A 14,640-nucleotide genomic window follows, 5' to 3' on the forward strand; every position below is an offset into this window, starting at 1 on the left:
GGGCCCAGGTATGTTGTATATTGTGAAACAAAACCCCCTTGTAAAAAAAACAGAGAGAACATATAGCATTAGAGATTGAACTAACAGAATCTGCAGAGTGGGAGAACAGAGATAGAATGATGAAAAGTCTATGTCCTCCAGAAGTCTAAGCCTAAAGTTGAATAACTATAGAGATCGGTCAGGATAACCTGAGCCCCTCTAACTAGAAGTTTTATTAAAAAGCACAATTTTAAACCTAGCCTTAAAAGTAGACAGGGTGTCTGCCTCACAGACTAAAACTGGTAGTTGGTTCCACAGGAGAGGAGCCTGATAACTAAAAGATCTGCCTCCCATTCTACTTTTAGAAATTCTAGGAACCACTAGTAAACCTGCAGATTGAAAGCCAAGTGCTCTGTTAGGAACATAAGGAACAATTATATCTCTGATATAAGATAGAGCTTGGCCATTTAAGGCTTTATATGTGAGAAGGAGGATTTTAAATTCTATTCTGGATTTAACAGGAAGCCAATGAAGAGAAGCCAGGATATGAGAGATGTGATCTCTCTTTTTAATTTTAATCAGAACTCTGGCTGCAGCATTTTGGATCAGCTGAAGACTTTTAACTACAGATTGTGGACTTCCTGATAGTAAAGAATTACAATAGTCCAGCCTTGAAGTAACAATTGCATGGACTAGTTTCTTAGCATCATCCCTGGACAGGATATTTCTAATTTTTGCAATATTGCGCAGATGAAAGAAAGAAAATTCTAAAAATCTCTTTAATTTAAAGACAGGTCCTGATCCAAAAATAACAACAACGTTTTCTACTTTATTATCTGAAATCAGTTGAATCCCATCCAAATGAAGTGACTGACTAATCAGCTTATTTTTCAGACTCTGGTCCAAAGACTATAACTTCTGTTTTGTCTGGATTCAGGAGCAGACAGTTAAGAGTCATCCAGGTTTTTATGTCTTCAAAACATGTCTGTAATTTATGTAATGGGTTAGCTTCATCTGGATTAATAGACAGTTATAGCTGAGTATCATCAGTAGGGCTGGGTAAAAAAATCGATTTGATCGATTTTGAATCGATTCCTTTACATTTTTGCAAAATCGATGTCTAGGGAATGAGATTGATTAGTTTTATAGTGACGTGCGTGACATTCACATTCAAATGAGCAGGAAAGATGCACTCAAAATACTTCAAGTCAGACAGCTGCAAATATAGCTATTAGGTTGATTGAAGACATTAACAAATGGAGGCTGACCAGCAAACACCCTGTAGTTGTTACAGACAGGCTGCAAATATGGTTTGTGTAGTGGAGATAATGCAGCTCATGCATGTCTGCTGTGTCCTCGCTGTGTCACGTCTGCTTGCTCGATTGAGCCTTCACTTTTTCACTTTTCACAAACAAGTTTGCACTTTTTAGACAGTTTTTTCACATCTCAAGTTTGCACTTTGTGTTTAATATGACAGGAAAAAATAAAATACATGAGTGTTTTGAAACACAGTTGAACCACTTTCATTATTGTAAAAAGAGATTGAATCGAAATTAATCGATTTAGAACTGTATGAATCAAAATCAAATCGGTTCAGGACTTTGGTGAAAATGCCCAACCCTAATCATCAGCATAACAGTAAAAATGAATCCCATGCTGTCTAATAATTCTACCGATTGGGAGCCGATATAGTAAAGAGAATTGGCCCTAGCACTGATCTCTGTGGTACTCCACAGGTAATCCTTGAGCATGAGAAATATTTGTCATTAATGTTAACAAACTAAAATTGATCAGATAAATATGATTTAAACCAGTCTAGTGCTGTTCCTTTAATTCCTACAAAATATTCAAGTCTTTCTAAAATAATAATATGATCAACTGTATCAAGTGCAGCGCTGAGATCCAACAGGACGAGCACAGATATAAGTCAATTATTATGGTGACCAGAGCTGTTTCGGTGCTATGATGAGATCTAAAGCCAGACTGAAACTCTTCAAAAAGTTCATTATGGTGTAGGTGGTCACACTTCTTTGACAACCACTTTCTGAAGAAAGTGAGAAAAGATACGAAAAGAAGAGTGGATATAGGTCTATAATTGACCAAGTCATCTGGGTCAACAGACAGTTTCTTTACAGCTACCTTAAAAGCCTTTGGTACATATTCCTGTAACAGGGATAGATTAATCACATCTAAAATGGAGGACGAGATCAAAGGTAATACTTCCTTAAATAACCTGGTTATTAACACTATAACAGGGGTAACACTTTTGGGTAACAAAAGTGCTGCACATTTTCTTAGTATCTCTTAGAAAATGTATTTGATTTTGTTATATTTTTTGAAACTCTTTTCAAGTGTCTCATCTTTTCGAAATATTTAATAACGATGAACTTTGATTTAATTACTAGATTTACAAATTCTAGATATAGCAAAATGTAGATTGAAGTATGTTTATTTGATCATTTGAATCTCAAATGTTAAACCTGCTTCAAAATAGCAGTTTTGGGTTGGGAGAAAAGAAACCTGTTAATTAGTGACAAAATATACCTCTAAGAACTCTGGGATTTACACATAAGTAATGTTATTTTATTGTGAACACAACATCAGATGGATTTTATTGTGAGTGCTAGAAAGTAGCAGTGTCTGCTGATGGTGTTCTTGTGCATATTAACCCAACTCACTGAGTGACCTCTGCAGCTTGAGGAGAGACTTATGAAGATAAGAGCTTTAATCTGAAAATGGAGTTCAGTACAGATGGATGAATTAAGCATATTTTATGTTTTCACATCTATCTGAATCCCTCATTTCAAATAACCAAACCTCACAGATGCTTATGAGCATCATTTCCATATTGTATTCTTTAATTTAAAATGCTGCCGTTTGTTTTTGTGAGGTCTCAGTTGGTACAGTCTGAAAAAAATAACTCAGATCTCAAATACAAGTAACAGTGCAGAAGAAAGGAAACAAAAGGCCTCCCACAGGGCTATCTTAAGCTTTTTAAATATATACCAAACATTGTTTTTCCTTTGATAACAGCAATTATCTGTTTTTCTTTGAGGTGCTGGTTATGGATCATTTCTTCTAACAATAACTCATAAAAGCACAAAGAAAATTGCCCTGCTTACTCCTTGAAAGAACACTTTGATTTACACAGAAAATGAAGGAATTAAAAGGTTTTTTATTTTTACATATTAAAGAATATATTCCTAAAATTAATCACATTTTTATTAATTAAGAAACCGAGAGAAGTTTATGATTTGATGTATTTTAATCAACTACAAAGAATTTTCTGTACTTCTAAGTACTGGACCTGCTGAGAACCTATTAGAGCTAATCAAGGAAAATTTGGCAAATTCTAATCTCTGATAGGCTGGATCGGTGCATCTCAACAAATATTTTTAATTCCAGTAATCATATTAATTTCACAAGGACTGTCATTTAAGCTTCAGAAAATACAGCTCAAACTGTGGCATAAAAACCCATAAAACCCAGTTGATGGATGACGTCATACACACTCTGCTTTGTTTAAAAAAAATATATAAATTGAGGAGAGACTTATGAATATAAGAGCTTTAATCTGAAAATAGAGTTCAGTACAGATAGATGAATTAAGCATAGTATATGTTTAAATATAAAAAAATATAACCGTGGATGTCTGGGGGACAGTGATTCGCCTACGTTATGAATGCTGGCGTACCGTAAAGAATCATTTATGAACAGTTTTTTTTTTTTGCCTTTAACTTGTTGCCCCTAGGAACACTAGGAAGACGTTACTTGGGTATTACAAAATGGAATATCTTTAGAACAGCTCCAAATGACACAAAACTAATATGGGTGAGTGAACATGATGTAATAATGTAAAATCAAGGGGCCAATGTAAAAAGAACGGTGTTCCCCTTTAAGAGGTTAACTCTAAACAATGCAAACCAAAAGGTTTGGCTTTTTACCTTTTGTCTTTAATGATTACATTTAATAATGAAAAACATTATTTTCCAAACTTATTGTTAAATCGTTAATCCAAATATCATCAATAACATTATTATTGGTTGGCATCTGAAGCATTGCTAGAGACATAACATGCCTGTGAACGAGCTGTTGTCCTTGAAAATCCATCGGGTTAAGATTTGATGCTGTGAGACGGTCGTATCAAGGCACATCCATGTGGTTCACTGAGCAATGCGCTGTGTTCCTTCTTGACTTTTTCCCGTCGCTCTATTTCTGGCTTCACCCGACCTCACCCCTCTGGCTCATGCCTCGTCAGTGCTGCCCTTTTCTGTCTTCTGGTATTAATTCTTCCTTGTTACATTCACAAATATGTAACTGTCTATCATTGCTCTATAGAGGAGCAGGGTTTCACTTCTTTTATTTTATGAACAAGCATCAAATCTTGTGTCAAAATTTTCCTCTTTTTTTGTTTGCTGTCCTTTGTTTAGGTCCCTCAATGTTCCAGGATTTAAGTGTTTTAGCGGTTTAACTCTTTAGCAATGTGGTGCTGTTGCGAGTGTCACTTCATGAAGGCACAAACACAGGATTGAGTGATAATTATTTCATGTCAACCTCTTGAAGATTAGTCTCAGTGGGAGAGATTCTCCATTATATTCTTCCTCCTTATTTTATCTCGGGTTTATCAGTCTTATAGCATTTTACAGCTGAGTAAGTCGCCCTCCCAAATCCAAAGCTCAGCCTCCATTTGGCTCTGTGGATAATATTTAGGTTATGCAAGCTCTTTTATTTAAACTTTTGACAATTATTCCATATAATTATTCTTCATTTGTTGGATTAATTCCTCTGTATATGTTTTTCTTTTTTTGCAGAAAACTGAATAAACCAAAAGCGAGGATCTATACTGATCCCATTATGCACCACTGAAAATCTCCCCGTGGAAAGCAATGTTTCTGGGGACAAGAGGCCCCAACACCATTAGCAGAGTGTGTGTGGGGCCCCTCTCTAGCACCCCTCCTGAGATGGGATGCCAGAAGCCAGCCCACCGGCCCTGAGCTCTCCCAGGGCGTCATGAACACCTACAGAGACAGAGGGGTAACCTGCAACTCTTCAGACCTTCTAGATGGAGGCGGAGGGTTACCCCAGAACACTCTACTTCGTCACACCCCTAATGGCCACCCAGTACTCTGCCCCACCGAACCGACGATCCAACCTCGCATCTCTGTTCCCAAAATGGGTGTTCGTGCACGAATTGCGGAATGGCCTCCTCGTTGGGCGCAGTCTCGGGAGTCGCTACTTGAAAACGGGCAGAATGGCATCCACCACTACGATGACTGCTCCATCACATCCTCGGTGCTGTCATCCGATGCTCGGCTGGTGCGAGGAGGGGTCGCCAGGCTGCCCCGCAGGTGGTCGAAGGAGGTGGAGTTCAGAGGCGGAGGCTTCATCGGTGAAAGAGTTTCACCTCTCAGTCTGAGAGTCTTCCCACCACTGAGACAGCGCTCCAACAGCGAAGTGACACTTAGCGAACAGGATGAAAATGAGGTAAGCCTCAAAACTTTCTCTTAGTTTTTTTTTTCCTTTTTTTTTTTTCATACAGGGCAGTGCTTCTCAGTCGAGTTGAGAAGAATAGGATGTGTTGTTTCCTAGTGGCTATAGTCCAGTTTTTCAACACAAACCTCTTGTTAATGAGGTCCACAGATGGAAATCAGTTTGGGTTGGCCTGCAAACTGCCATGCTTTGCCATGCAAGCTGTATTTACAGCATTTATGGGCTTAGAAATAGTTTTCTCACAAGGAGACATGAAAATATTAACTTATCTCTAATGAGTTTAGTTTGCTTTTTTTCTGTCTGTTTTATAGAGAAATATTCACAATTGTGCTCATGTAGAAGCAGTTGCTGCCATATGCGCTTCTGTGATATTAAATACTTTTTAGATAGGTTTAAATTATTAAAAACACTCATTGTTTAGGAGGTCTATTTCACTTTTAGGTGGATACTAAAAGCATTTTTATTTATCCCCTCCCCATCCTTTGAATTTATTTCAGACAGTATAATATACAAGTATTTCAATAGTCTTTTTCACTCAGAAAGTAAATGGAATTACACATAGGGTGACATTTTATAAGAAATTTCTCCTATGATGGGTTGTTAACATATGATAAACAGCTAAAACCCCAAATTCAGTGCTTCAGAAAATTGATATGATGATGATGCTATGCATATAAATAAAAGTATAATTATTTCTATGCACGCAAAACTAGTTTTGGCCTCCTTTTGCATGGATCACTGCATTAATGCGGTGTTGAAAGGAGGCGAGTAGCCTGTGGCTCAGAGATTGACCTTCTCCTCGAGATTTTTAAGAATGCTGCTGGTACCAATTATCTTAATATTAGTCTAACCGACCCCTGGTAAGTTCTGCTGGTAGTTCTGTGCCAATTCTTGAAGCCAGCATTGTTTTTTTCTTCCTCCATTTACATGATAAAAACGGCTCAAAAACAAATGTTACACTAGTCTGTATTTAAACAAGAAAAATAAATTATTCATCAAACAAAACAATATATAGATAATGCAGGGGAGCCCAGTGCATGCACTTCATATGATCTCAAGACAATAGTGCTATATGCACTAAAGAATTGACCAAAAATATCAACTGCAAATTGTATTTGTATGTATTTACTGTGGTTTTGCCTAGCTTTAATGGGATACAAAGTTGTTTTAATCATAGCCCTCAGGTCATCAGCATTGTTGGGATTTGTGTCTTTCATCTTCCTTTTGACAACACCTTTATTGGGTTCAGGTCAGTGCCAAACCCTGCTGGAAAATGGAATCAGTAGCTCCATAAATCTTTGTTGTAAAAGTAAGCACAAAGATGGCTATGTTGACTCTACGCTTTAGAAACACAGTGGACCAATGGCAGTAGATGAAATGGAACATATCAACTGTTGAAACTTCAATCTAGATGTCAAACAGTGTAAATTCTGATCCTTTCTACTATTCATTTTGAACCTTGTTCTCCAAATAAAATCTAAACATTTCTTTCAAATGAAAAGAGGAATTTGCACCATTTAGCAACATTCCTGGGGTTGTGTATTACCAAAACAGGGCCTGAAACTTAGGTATGCCCACTTCCAACCAAATGTGATCTATGAATGATAAAGTGGGGTCCTTCATGCCAACTCTCACATATCCATACTGGATTTTGGAGATAAGGGAAACTGATGACTTAGGTGGTGACTGAGGTGAGAAACTGAAACCCGACTGCATCATAATTTCTCTCAGGCATTTAATTACATGAAACCTTATTCGTAGATCGACTTTAAGCCTCATAACCCTTAAATTCAAAACCAAAGTCTGCACATATTAAAATGTTTCACAGATTACAGACAGGGTGAGTCATACCACAGATCAATGATTGCTGTAACAAGGTATGGGGAATTCACACTGATTGCTGTAAACATTGAAATACTCTTGAAACACCCGTGTGTAATGGTGTGTGATGGCTGCCTAAACTTCTCTAAATACTTTGTAAATGGGAGAATTAGGAGGGAACACCATGATAAATCATGATGTTTGATTTATGACCATATTAAACTCGCTAGAGCATAGCGCTGTGTTCTAAACGGGGTCAGTATTGGAGAGACCAACCTGGCAGACCCAGGCCCTCCCTGCTCATTACAGCTGTTAAAAAGATGGAGACTAGTGTACTACATCTTGTTTACTACCTTTTCGGGGTGTTTGGCAGATGAACACTTTAAGTGTGGATCCTACACAGTGAGACCCCCCGTTTTTCTCCTTAGCCCAGGTAGGGTTCGATGGTGCATAGCAGCTCATGTTGCACTAATTTCAGCTTTACTTCTCTCCTTATGCAGTTGTCCCGATTTTTGGACAGATTTTCTCTTGACAATTCTTTCAGAGTTTAAGTCATCCCTGTTCCTGGTGATCATTTTCCCACTGCACTTCATCTTACCATTTAACTTGATGTGGGTTTTTAACTTTGCTTTTTAGTATATGTAAGTTGCAATCAAAGTTACAAGAAATAAAAGCATAGATATATTTCACGTTCTGGTTAATTGGTTTAATCTGGGAATTGAGTGACATAAAGCTTATAAGTTTTTAATAGCACAGTGAACCCTCGCTATAACGCGGTTCACTTTTCACGATCTCTCGCTGCTTCACGGATTTGCATCATGCATTGTTAAACTTTATTGTCAAACATAATCGATGGTGGCATGTCGGTTTATAAGGATCTTTTGGCCCAGAAGAAAAAAAGAGCGACAACAACTACCGATAACTATGTTCTTCTCTCCAAAAAACGCACCTGCACCGCAGGCTTTAGAAGAAAAAAACACCACAGAACCGAGTCAGGATGCTCTGTCAGAACAGCAGTGAAATACTGTACTGTACTGTACACGAGTCACTATTTGTCCTACTGTACTTTATATTTTTTTTCATTATCATTTTTCATTTTCTCCCGTTCCATTTTGTCACTTTGGGGCATTACTGATCCCCGCAATATTAACCCTTCAGTTCGAATTGATGATTAAAATTATTACTTATTTATTTAAAATTATATTATTGTACAGTACAGTAGTTATTTGTAAAAAAAAAACAACAACAAAAAAACAACCAACAACAACAAACGTTTATACAGTACTTTTATTTGTTAAACCAATGCTTGACCCTGTAAAAAGTTTTTGTTGAGTATTTCATTGTATAATAACTGTAAAAAAAAAAAAATATAGGTTTCTACTTCACAGATTTCGACTATCACGGGTTGTTTTTGGAACGTTACCTCTGCGATAAACGAGGGTTCCCTGTATTCTAATTTACTTCTCTTAATGTACTTAATATTCTGTGTGTTTTAGTTTGTGCTAAAAAAAATTGGGTATAATGAAACATTTCTTCCAAAATGAACAGAACTTGCACCAGGTGCCTGCACAGCCTCTTAGTAGTTTCTATATTGAAACCCTGTGAGAGTATACTCCATAAGCCGCCATTCTGTTCAAGACAAAAATGACTTCTCTGCTCCCAGAGGAGGACATGTTTTATCACTAAATGTATATCAGTCCCAGAACAAAAGAAGATGCTTTTTACAATGACTTAAAAAATATTAATATAATCTCATTTGGCCTATTTATAGGATTGTCTTATATAGTATAAGATAGTGAGTCTAAAAGATGATGATATGTCTTGGTATACAGCGTGTTTAATCATCAGGTTTAAATTATTAGTGTAAACGGACAAGTCAATAGTGGCTAACACCATTCTATGTGCCTAAAACGAAAGTTACTACCGTAACTACGGTTCTATGAATCCCGGATGACCGCCAGAGGCGGTGCTTCAAGCACTGAATGATCATTCATGCGCATGCGCAGGTCGAGTATTAATGACAACAAAGTCAGCTGTGACCTGCCGGGGACCCACGTGACTCTATATAGTCACGTGGCACCCGGCAATCAATCCCTCAATCTTCTCGTGAAAGCAGAGATTCCGAGGGACCAAGCACTCTGGCGGTCATCCGGGATTCATAGAACCGTAGTTACGGTAGTAACTTTCGTTCTATTTCATCCCTACTGACCGCCAGAGGCGGTGCTTCAAGCACTGGATGACTCATATCAACAAGGTCACGAGGAATCAGCAACATTCAAGGAACAACGACTACACCACCCACCTAATGTGATGTAGAGGCATGCTGCTCGAGGATTCCCTGAAGCGGATGGGGCGCAGCCACATTCACCCTGTAGAACCGAGTAAAGGTACTAGGTGATTTCCAGGAGGCCGCACGGCATATAACATCCAATGGCACCCCAGTCATAGCAGCAAACGATGTCGACATGCCCCTTGTAGAGTGGCATTTCACTCCCGCCGGCAGTGGCCGGTCCTGCAAGGCATAAGCCTTGGAGATCAAATCCACAACCCAGTGTGCAAGTCGCTGCTTAGAAAGTGCCTGACCCTTCCGTGAGCCAGCGTAGCAAACAAAAAGGCTATTTGTCTTTCGGAAGGATGCCGTGGCATTGATGTATGTCTCAAGGGCACGAACAGGACACAGTGGTTCAGAGGGACTTCCGGAGTCAAACCGGGCAAGATGGAGAGGCTGGGTGCTGCCTGCTGGCAGTGATACCTTAGGAATAAACGCTACGTCAGCCCACAGTGTAACGCCTGAGCCATCAGGATTCCACCGGCAGCAGGGTTCGGCTATCGAGAGAGCCTGTAACTCCCCTACACGTTTTGCGGAAACCATAGCTAAAAGGAACGCAGTCTTCAGTGAGAGCCATTTGAGGTCCGCCGACGCCAGGGGCTCAAATGGGAGGGACCGAAGAGCCTCAAGCACAAGAGAAAGGTCCCACGCCGGTGCCACAGGGCGGTTGGGTGGGTGCAAACGCCGAGCACCTCTTAAAAACAGTACAACATCCTTGTCTCGGCCCACAGAACAACCATTCAGCCCAACATGCCAACAGGAAATGGCAGCCACATACACCTTTAAGGTAGATGGAGACCGTCCTTGGTCCAGCAATGCCTGCAGGAAGGTCAGTATGTCAGAAACTGAACACTGAACCGGGTCCTGCCCTCTATCACGGCACCAGGTGGCAAAGACCGTCCACTTGTTAGCATAGAAAGCTCGCGTGGACGGCGCCCATGCATTAGCCATTGTATGCCCTATGGACCCAGTGTATCTCGAGAAGGTGGACCCCGGCCTTGCAGGGGCCAAATCCAGAGCTGGAGCCGGTCCGGTTCGGGGTGCAAGATCTGACCCCCCATCTGGGAAAGAAGATCTCTCCTGGAGGGGAGACGCATTGGCGAGCCGGAGCTGAGCTCGCACAGTAGAGGAAACCAAGTCCTCGCTGGCCAGTAGGGGGCCACCAGCAGGACCCTGTGCCCCTCCTGACGTACCCTGAGGAGAGTCTGAAAAAGTAGGCTGAATGGCGGAAAGGCATAAAGGAGGGTCCGGGGCCAGTCGTGTGCCAGAGCATCGTGGCCCAGAGGGCTGCTGTTGTCCAACGAGAACCAAAGGGGACAATGAAATGCGTCCCTTGAGGCAAAGAGGTCCACGTCCGCCCTGCCAAAGACCTTCCAGATGCACTCCACCACCTCTTGGTGAAGCTTCCACTCCCCTGGAAGCGGCTTCTGACGGGATAGAAAATCTGCTGGCACGTTCTCCGGCCCTGGGATGTAGGCTGCTCTGAGGCTGGCTATGCGTGGAGCTGCCCAGGTCAGAAGCCGTCGAGTCAAGCACAACAGTTTCCTTGACCTCGTTCCCCCCTGGTGGTTGATGTGAAAGACCACTGTGGTGTTGTCTGACCTCACCAGCACGTGCTTCCCCCGCAAGCCCGGAAGAAAGCTCTGAAGAGCCAGAAGTACAGCCTGTAACTCCAGGACATAGATGTGTTCCCTGCCCTGCCGCTGGGACCATGTCCCCTGTGCCATTTGACCCCGCCAGGTTGCACCCCAGCCCGTGGAGGATGCATCTGTAAACACAACTTCCCGACGACACGGGAGGGAACCGAGCGGGACCCCTGTGGTCATAAACAACCTCACCCTCCATTGGGACAGAGACTGAAGACACTGAGGCCCCACCCGAAGTCTTCGGAGACGATGAGTGTTCCGTGTGGGATCCAGATTCAAGCTGTTCAACCACATCTGGAGGGGCCGCAATGACAGCAGCCCTAAGGGCACTACGGCGGACGCAGCTGTAAGCATGCCCAAGAGTCGAAGATACCGCACAAGAGGCAGCGCCATGCCGCGCCTGAATTCCGGGAGCACGCTCAATATACCGTCCACCCGCTGGGGTGACGGGCAAGCAGTCATTGAGATGGAATCCATGGCAATGCCCAGGAAGACAGTCTCCTGTGAGGGAGTCAGACTGCTTTTCTCCATGTTCACTTGCAAGCCCAAGCATCCCACATGATGGAGCACTAACCGAGTATCTCGAACCGCCTGGTCCCACGTCGCAGCACAAATGAGCCAGTCGTCCAGATATGGGAGGATCCTCAATCCCTGTGCCTGCAGAGGAGAGAGAGCCGCTGCAACACATCGGGTGAACACCCTGGGGGACAGTGAAAGTCCGAACGGGAGGACCCTGAACTGGAAATGTCTCCCTTGAAAAGCAAAACGAAGAAACCGCCGATGGGGCGGAGCGATCGGAACGTGAAAATAAGCATCCCTGAGATCTATGGAAGTGAACCAATCGCCCGGGGAAATCGCCTGCAGCACTTCCCTGGTGGTCAGCATATGAAAGGGCATGGCCTTCAAGTACACATTCAGGCCCCTGAGGTCCAAGACTGGACGCAGGCCCCCGGTCTTCTTCGGAACCAGAAAATACGTGGAATAAAAGCCCCCTGGATCCAGCAGGGGGTCCACAGGCACTATAGCACCCTTGGCCAGCAAGGTGCAGATTTCTTGGTTCAGTGCCTGTGCCTTCACTGGGTCGTGGATCACAGTCATCCTGACCCGGCCAGGGATAGGTGGCCGGCGGCGGAATTGAAGACGGTACCCCCGGGACAGGGTGGACAACACCCACAAGTCCGGGGTGTGGGCAGCCCAGAAGCTGAGCTGTTCCGGGGAAAAATAACCGACCGCCGGCCCTAAGGCATCATCTGCGGGTCCCCCGGCCCTTCGAAGGCCCGGGAGGGCGCCGGCCAGACTGCGCGGCCCGAAAGGGATGAAAGGACCTTGTTCCAGCCTGGTCTCGAGCTCTGTTCCTCCGATCTAGAGCAGGTCTCTGGACCGATCTCTGACCTGGTAACAGACCCTGGGGCTCAGTGGGAGAAGGAGAAGGCACTAAGGACCTCCGTGAAGGACCCGCAGCTGCCCAGGTGCTTACTGGCTGGCGATCACGTCTGTGAAGCCCTGCCAGCTGTTGCCTCGTTCTAGAGGCCTGAGCCGTACGGTCCAAGGCGTCCAGTGCCGCAGAACCAAAAAGCTCCCCCGGGACCACAGGCAGGGCCCGGAGGGTCCTCCTACAAGGCTCAGTTAGTGGTGACTGCGCCAACCAGACCTGGCGGCGAGCATGAACCAGTGTGGAGAGTGTGCGTCCAAGTTCCCTCGTCATAAGAGCAAAGGCCTGCAGAGATGCATCAACCAGGCCTTGCGTGGCATGATCCAGCGGAACAGATTCCAAGGAGGAAGACAGGGCCAGCATAAGATGGGAGAGAGAGTTCCCAATCCGGCCCATGCGGGCCCCAGAGTCATAGGCCTTGCCGAGAAGGTCGTCGGTAATACGGCACTGAGGACGCGGACAACGGGCATTGGGCCGCAAGGCCTCATCAGGCGGGATTATAAGAGAGGCAATGCCCGGTTCCACCGCTGGCATCTGCCCCAAGCCAACCTTGGGTGCCTCCTGCATAGCTGCCAGGACCCTGCCATCCGTCGTCAGACGTGAAAACGCCTTGGTGTCTGACCAGCAAGCATGCAGTTCCCGCACATACTCCGCCGAGGGAGGAACCACAAAGGCAGTCTCTGACCTACTGCGCCTAAAGAAGGCGCTGGAGGCCGCAGGCTGGGCCTGAGGAACACTAATTTGTAAACGGGCAAGAGCCGTTCGAATAGCGGATGTCACAGACTCCCCCGTATCCTCCTGAGAGGCAATGGAGTCCGACCCAGAGGCCCCGGAGCCCAGCTCCGGAAGGTCCTCACAGAAATGGGTGCCAGAGGCCGCCACGGAAACAGCATCGTCGTCATTGACTGACGTTTCATCCTGCTCGGTAGGGAGAGCCGTGCCACGATCACCAGCAGTCTGAAAGGACTGGAGGAGGGCTTTCATTTGGGCCAGCTCAGCAGTGAGATGATCCACTTTCGTGGACAACCTCCCTGCATCGGTCCGTCTAGCACGCTTTGTCGGTACCGAAGGTGCAGCCCCAGTAGAACGTTTGCACACCGCTTTCTCCATCGGCAAACGAGCACGTGGCGAAGCGCCCGCCCAGTCGGTAGGCTGCTCCAGTGCAGCCAACCGATCCAGTCTGACCGACCGGGGCATGACGCGACAGTTGGGGCAAGCGTCATCTGACAGCGCCTCCCGGAGATGTTCCACACCGAGGCAGGAGGGACACAAGTCATGCCCGTCATCGGGCTGAAGTGGAGCCAGACAGGTCGAGCAACATAAACTATCCAGCATCATACTGCTGAAAGGCGTGATCAGCCCGCTACCAAGGACAAGTCAACACGAGCAGGAAACGCTACTGGCGACTCGATTATTGACTAAGGATGAACTCAGCACGAGCAGAGACGCCACTGGTGAGTTTAGGCAAACAAACCAAAGAAGAACCCAACGCGAGCGGAAACGCTACTGGTGGGCTCAGGCAAATAAACTGAAAACAACTCAGCGCGAGCAGAAACGCCACTGGTGAGTGTAGATAAACAAACTATAGAAGAACCCAACGCGAGCAGAAACGCTACTGGTGGGCTTAAACAAACTGAAAACAACTCAGCGCGAGCAGAAACGCCACTGGTGAGTGTAGATAAACAAACTATAGAAGAACCCAACGCGAGCAGAAACGCTACTGGTGGGCTTAGGCAAACAAACTGAAAACAACTCAGCGCGAGCAGAAACGCCACTGGTGAGTGTAGATAAACAAACTATAGAAGAACCCAACGCGAGCAGAAACGCTACTGGTGGGCTTAGGCAAACAAACTGAAAACAACTCAGCGCGAGCAGAAACGCTACCGTGAGTCAAAAGAGCCACAAAATTAACGTGGCAAATCAAAGCGAACAGTAAACCACTG

General features: G+C 44.3%; 2 protein-coding genes across 3 annotated transcripts in view; one reads left to right on the plus strand and one right to left on the minus strand.

Annotated features, from left to right (window-relative positions):
• sipa1l3 (signal-induced proliferation-associated 1 like 3) overlaps positions 1–14,640 on the plus strand; it is a 90,119-nt gene that overhangs the window by 42,501 nt on the left and 32,978 nt on the right. For both annotated transcript variants that reach the window (XM_038306320.1, XM_038306321.1), the window contains one exon: positions 4,791–5,463. In XM_038306320.1, the coding sequence (XP_038162248.1) occupies positions 4,990–5,463 (474 nt within the window). In that variant the 5' untranslated portion in view covers positions 4,791–4,989. The remainder of the gene's footprint in view (positions 1–4,790; positions 5,464–14,640) is intronic.
• On the minus strand, positions 10,554–14,259 carry LOC119797299. The gene is made up of 2 exons (XM_038306322.1): positions 13,420–14,259; positions 10,554–11,014 (listed from the first exon to the last, which is right to left on the minus strand). Exons 1-2 carry the CDS (start codon positions 14,033–14,035, stop codon positions 10,563–10,565), a joined length of 1,068 nt encoding a protein of 355 aa, XP_038162250.1. The 5' UTR covers positions 14,036–14,259; the 3' UTR covers positions 10,554–10,562.

The sequence above is a fragment of the Cyprinodon tularosa genome, unplaced genomic scaffold (assembly GCF_016077235.1).
Source record: "Cyprinodon tularosa strain WSP-4 unplaced genomic scaffold, ASM1607723v1 ctg58, whole genome shotgun sequence".
NCBI classification, from domain to species: Eukaryota; Metazoa; Chordata; class Actinopteri; order Cyprinodontiformes; family Cyprinodontidae; genus Cyprinodon; species Cyprinodon tularosa.

Excerpts from the sequence above, each read along its gene's own strand:
- LOC119797299 (XM_038306322.1), bottom strand. The coding sequence starts at position 14,035 with ATGATGCTGGATAGTTTATGTTGCTCGACCTGTCTGGCTCCACTTCAG. Across the intron at positions 11,015-13,419 it reads AATTAGTGTTCCTCAGGCCC|AGAGGTGGTGGAGTGCATCT; the intron begins AGCCTGCGGCCT and ends GAAGCTTCACCA.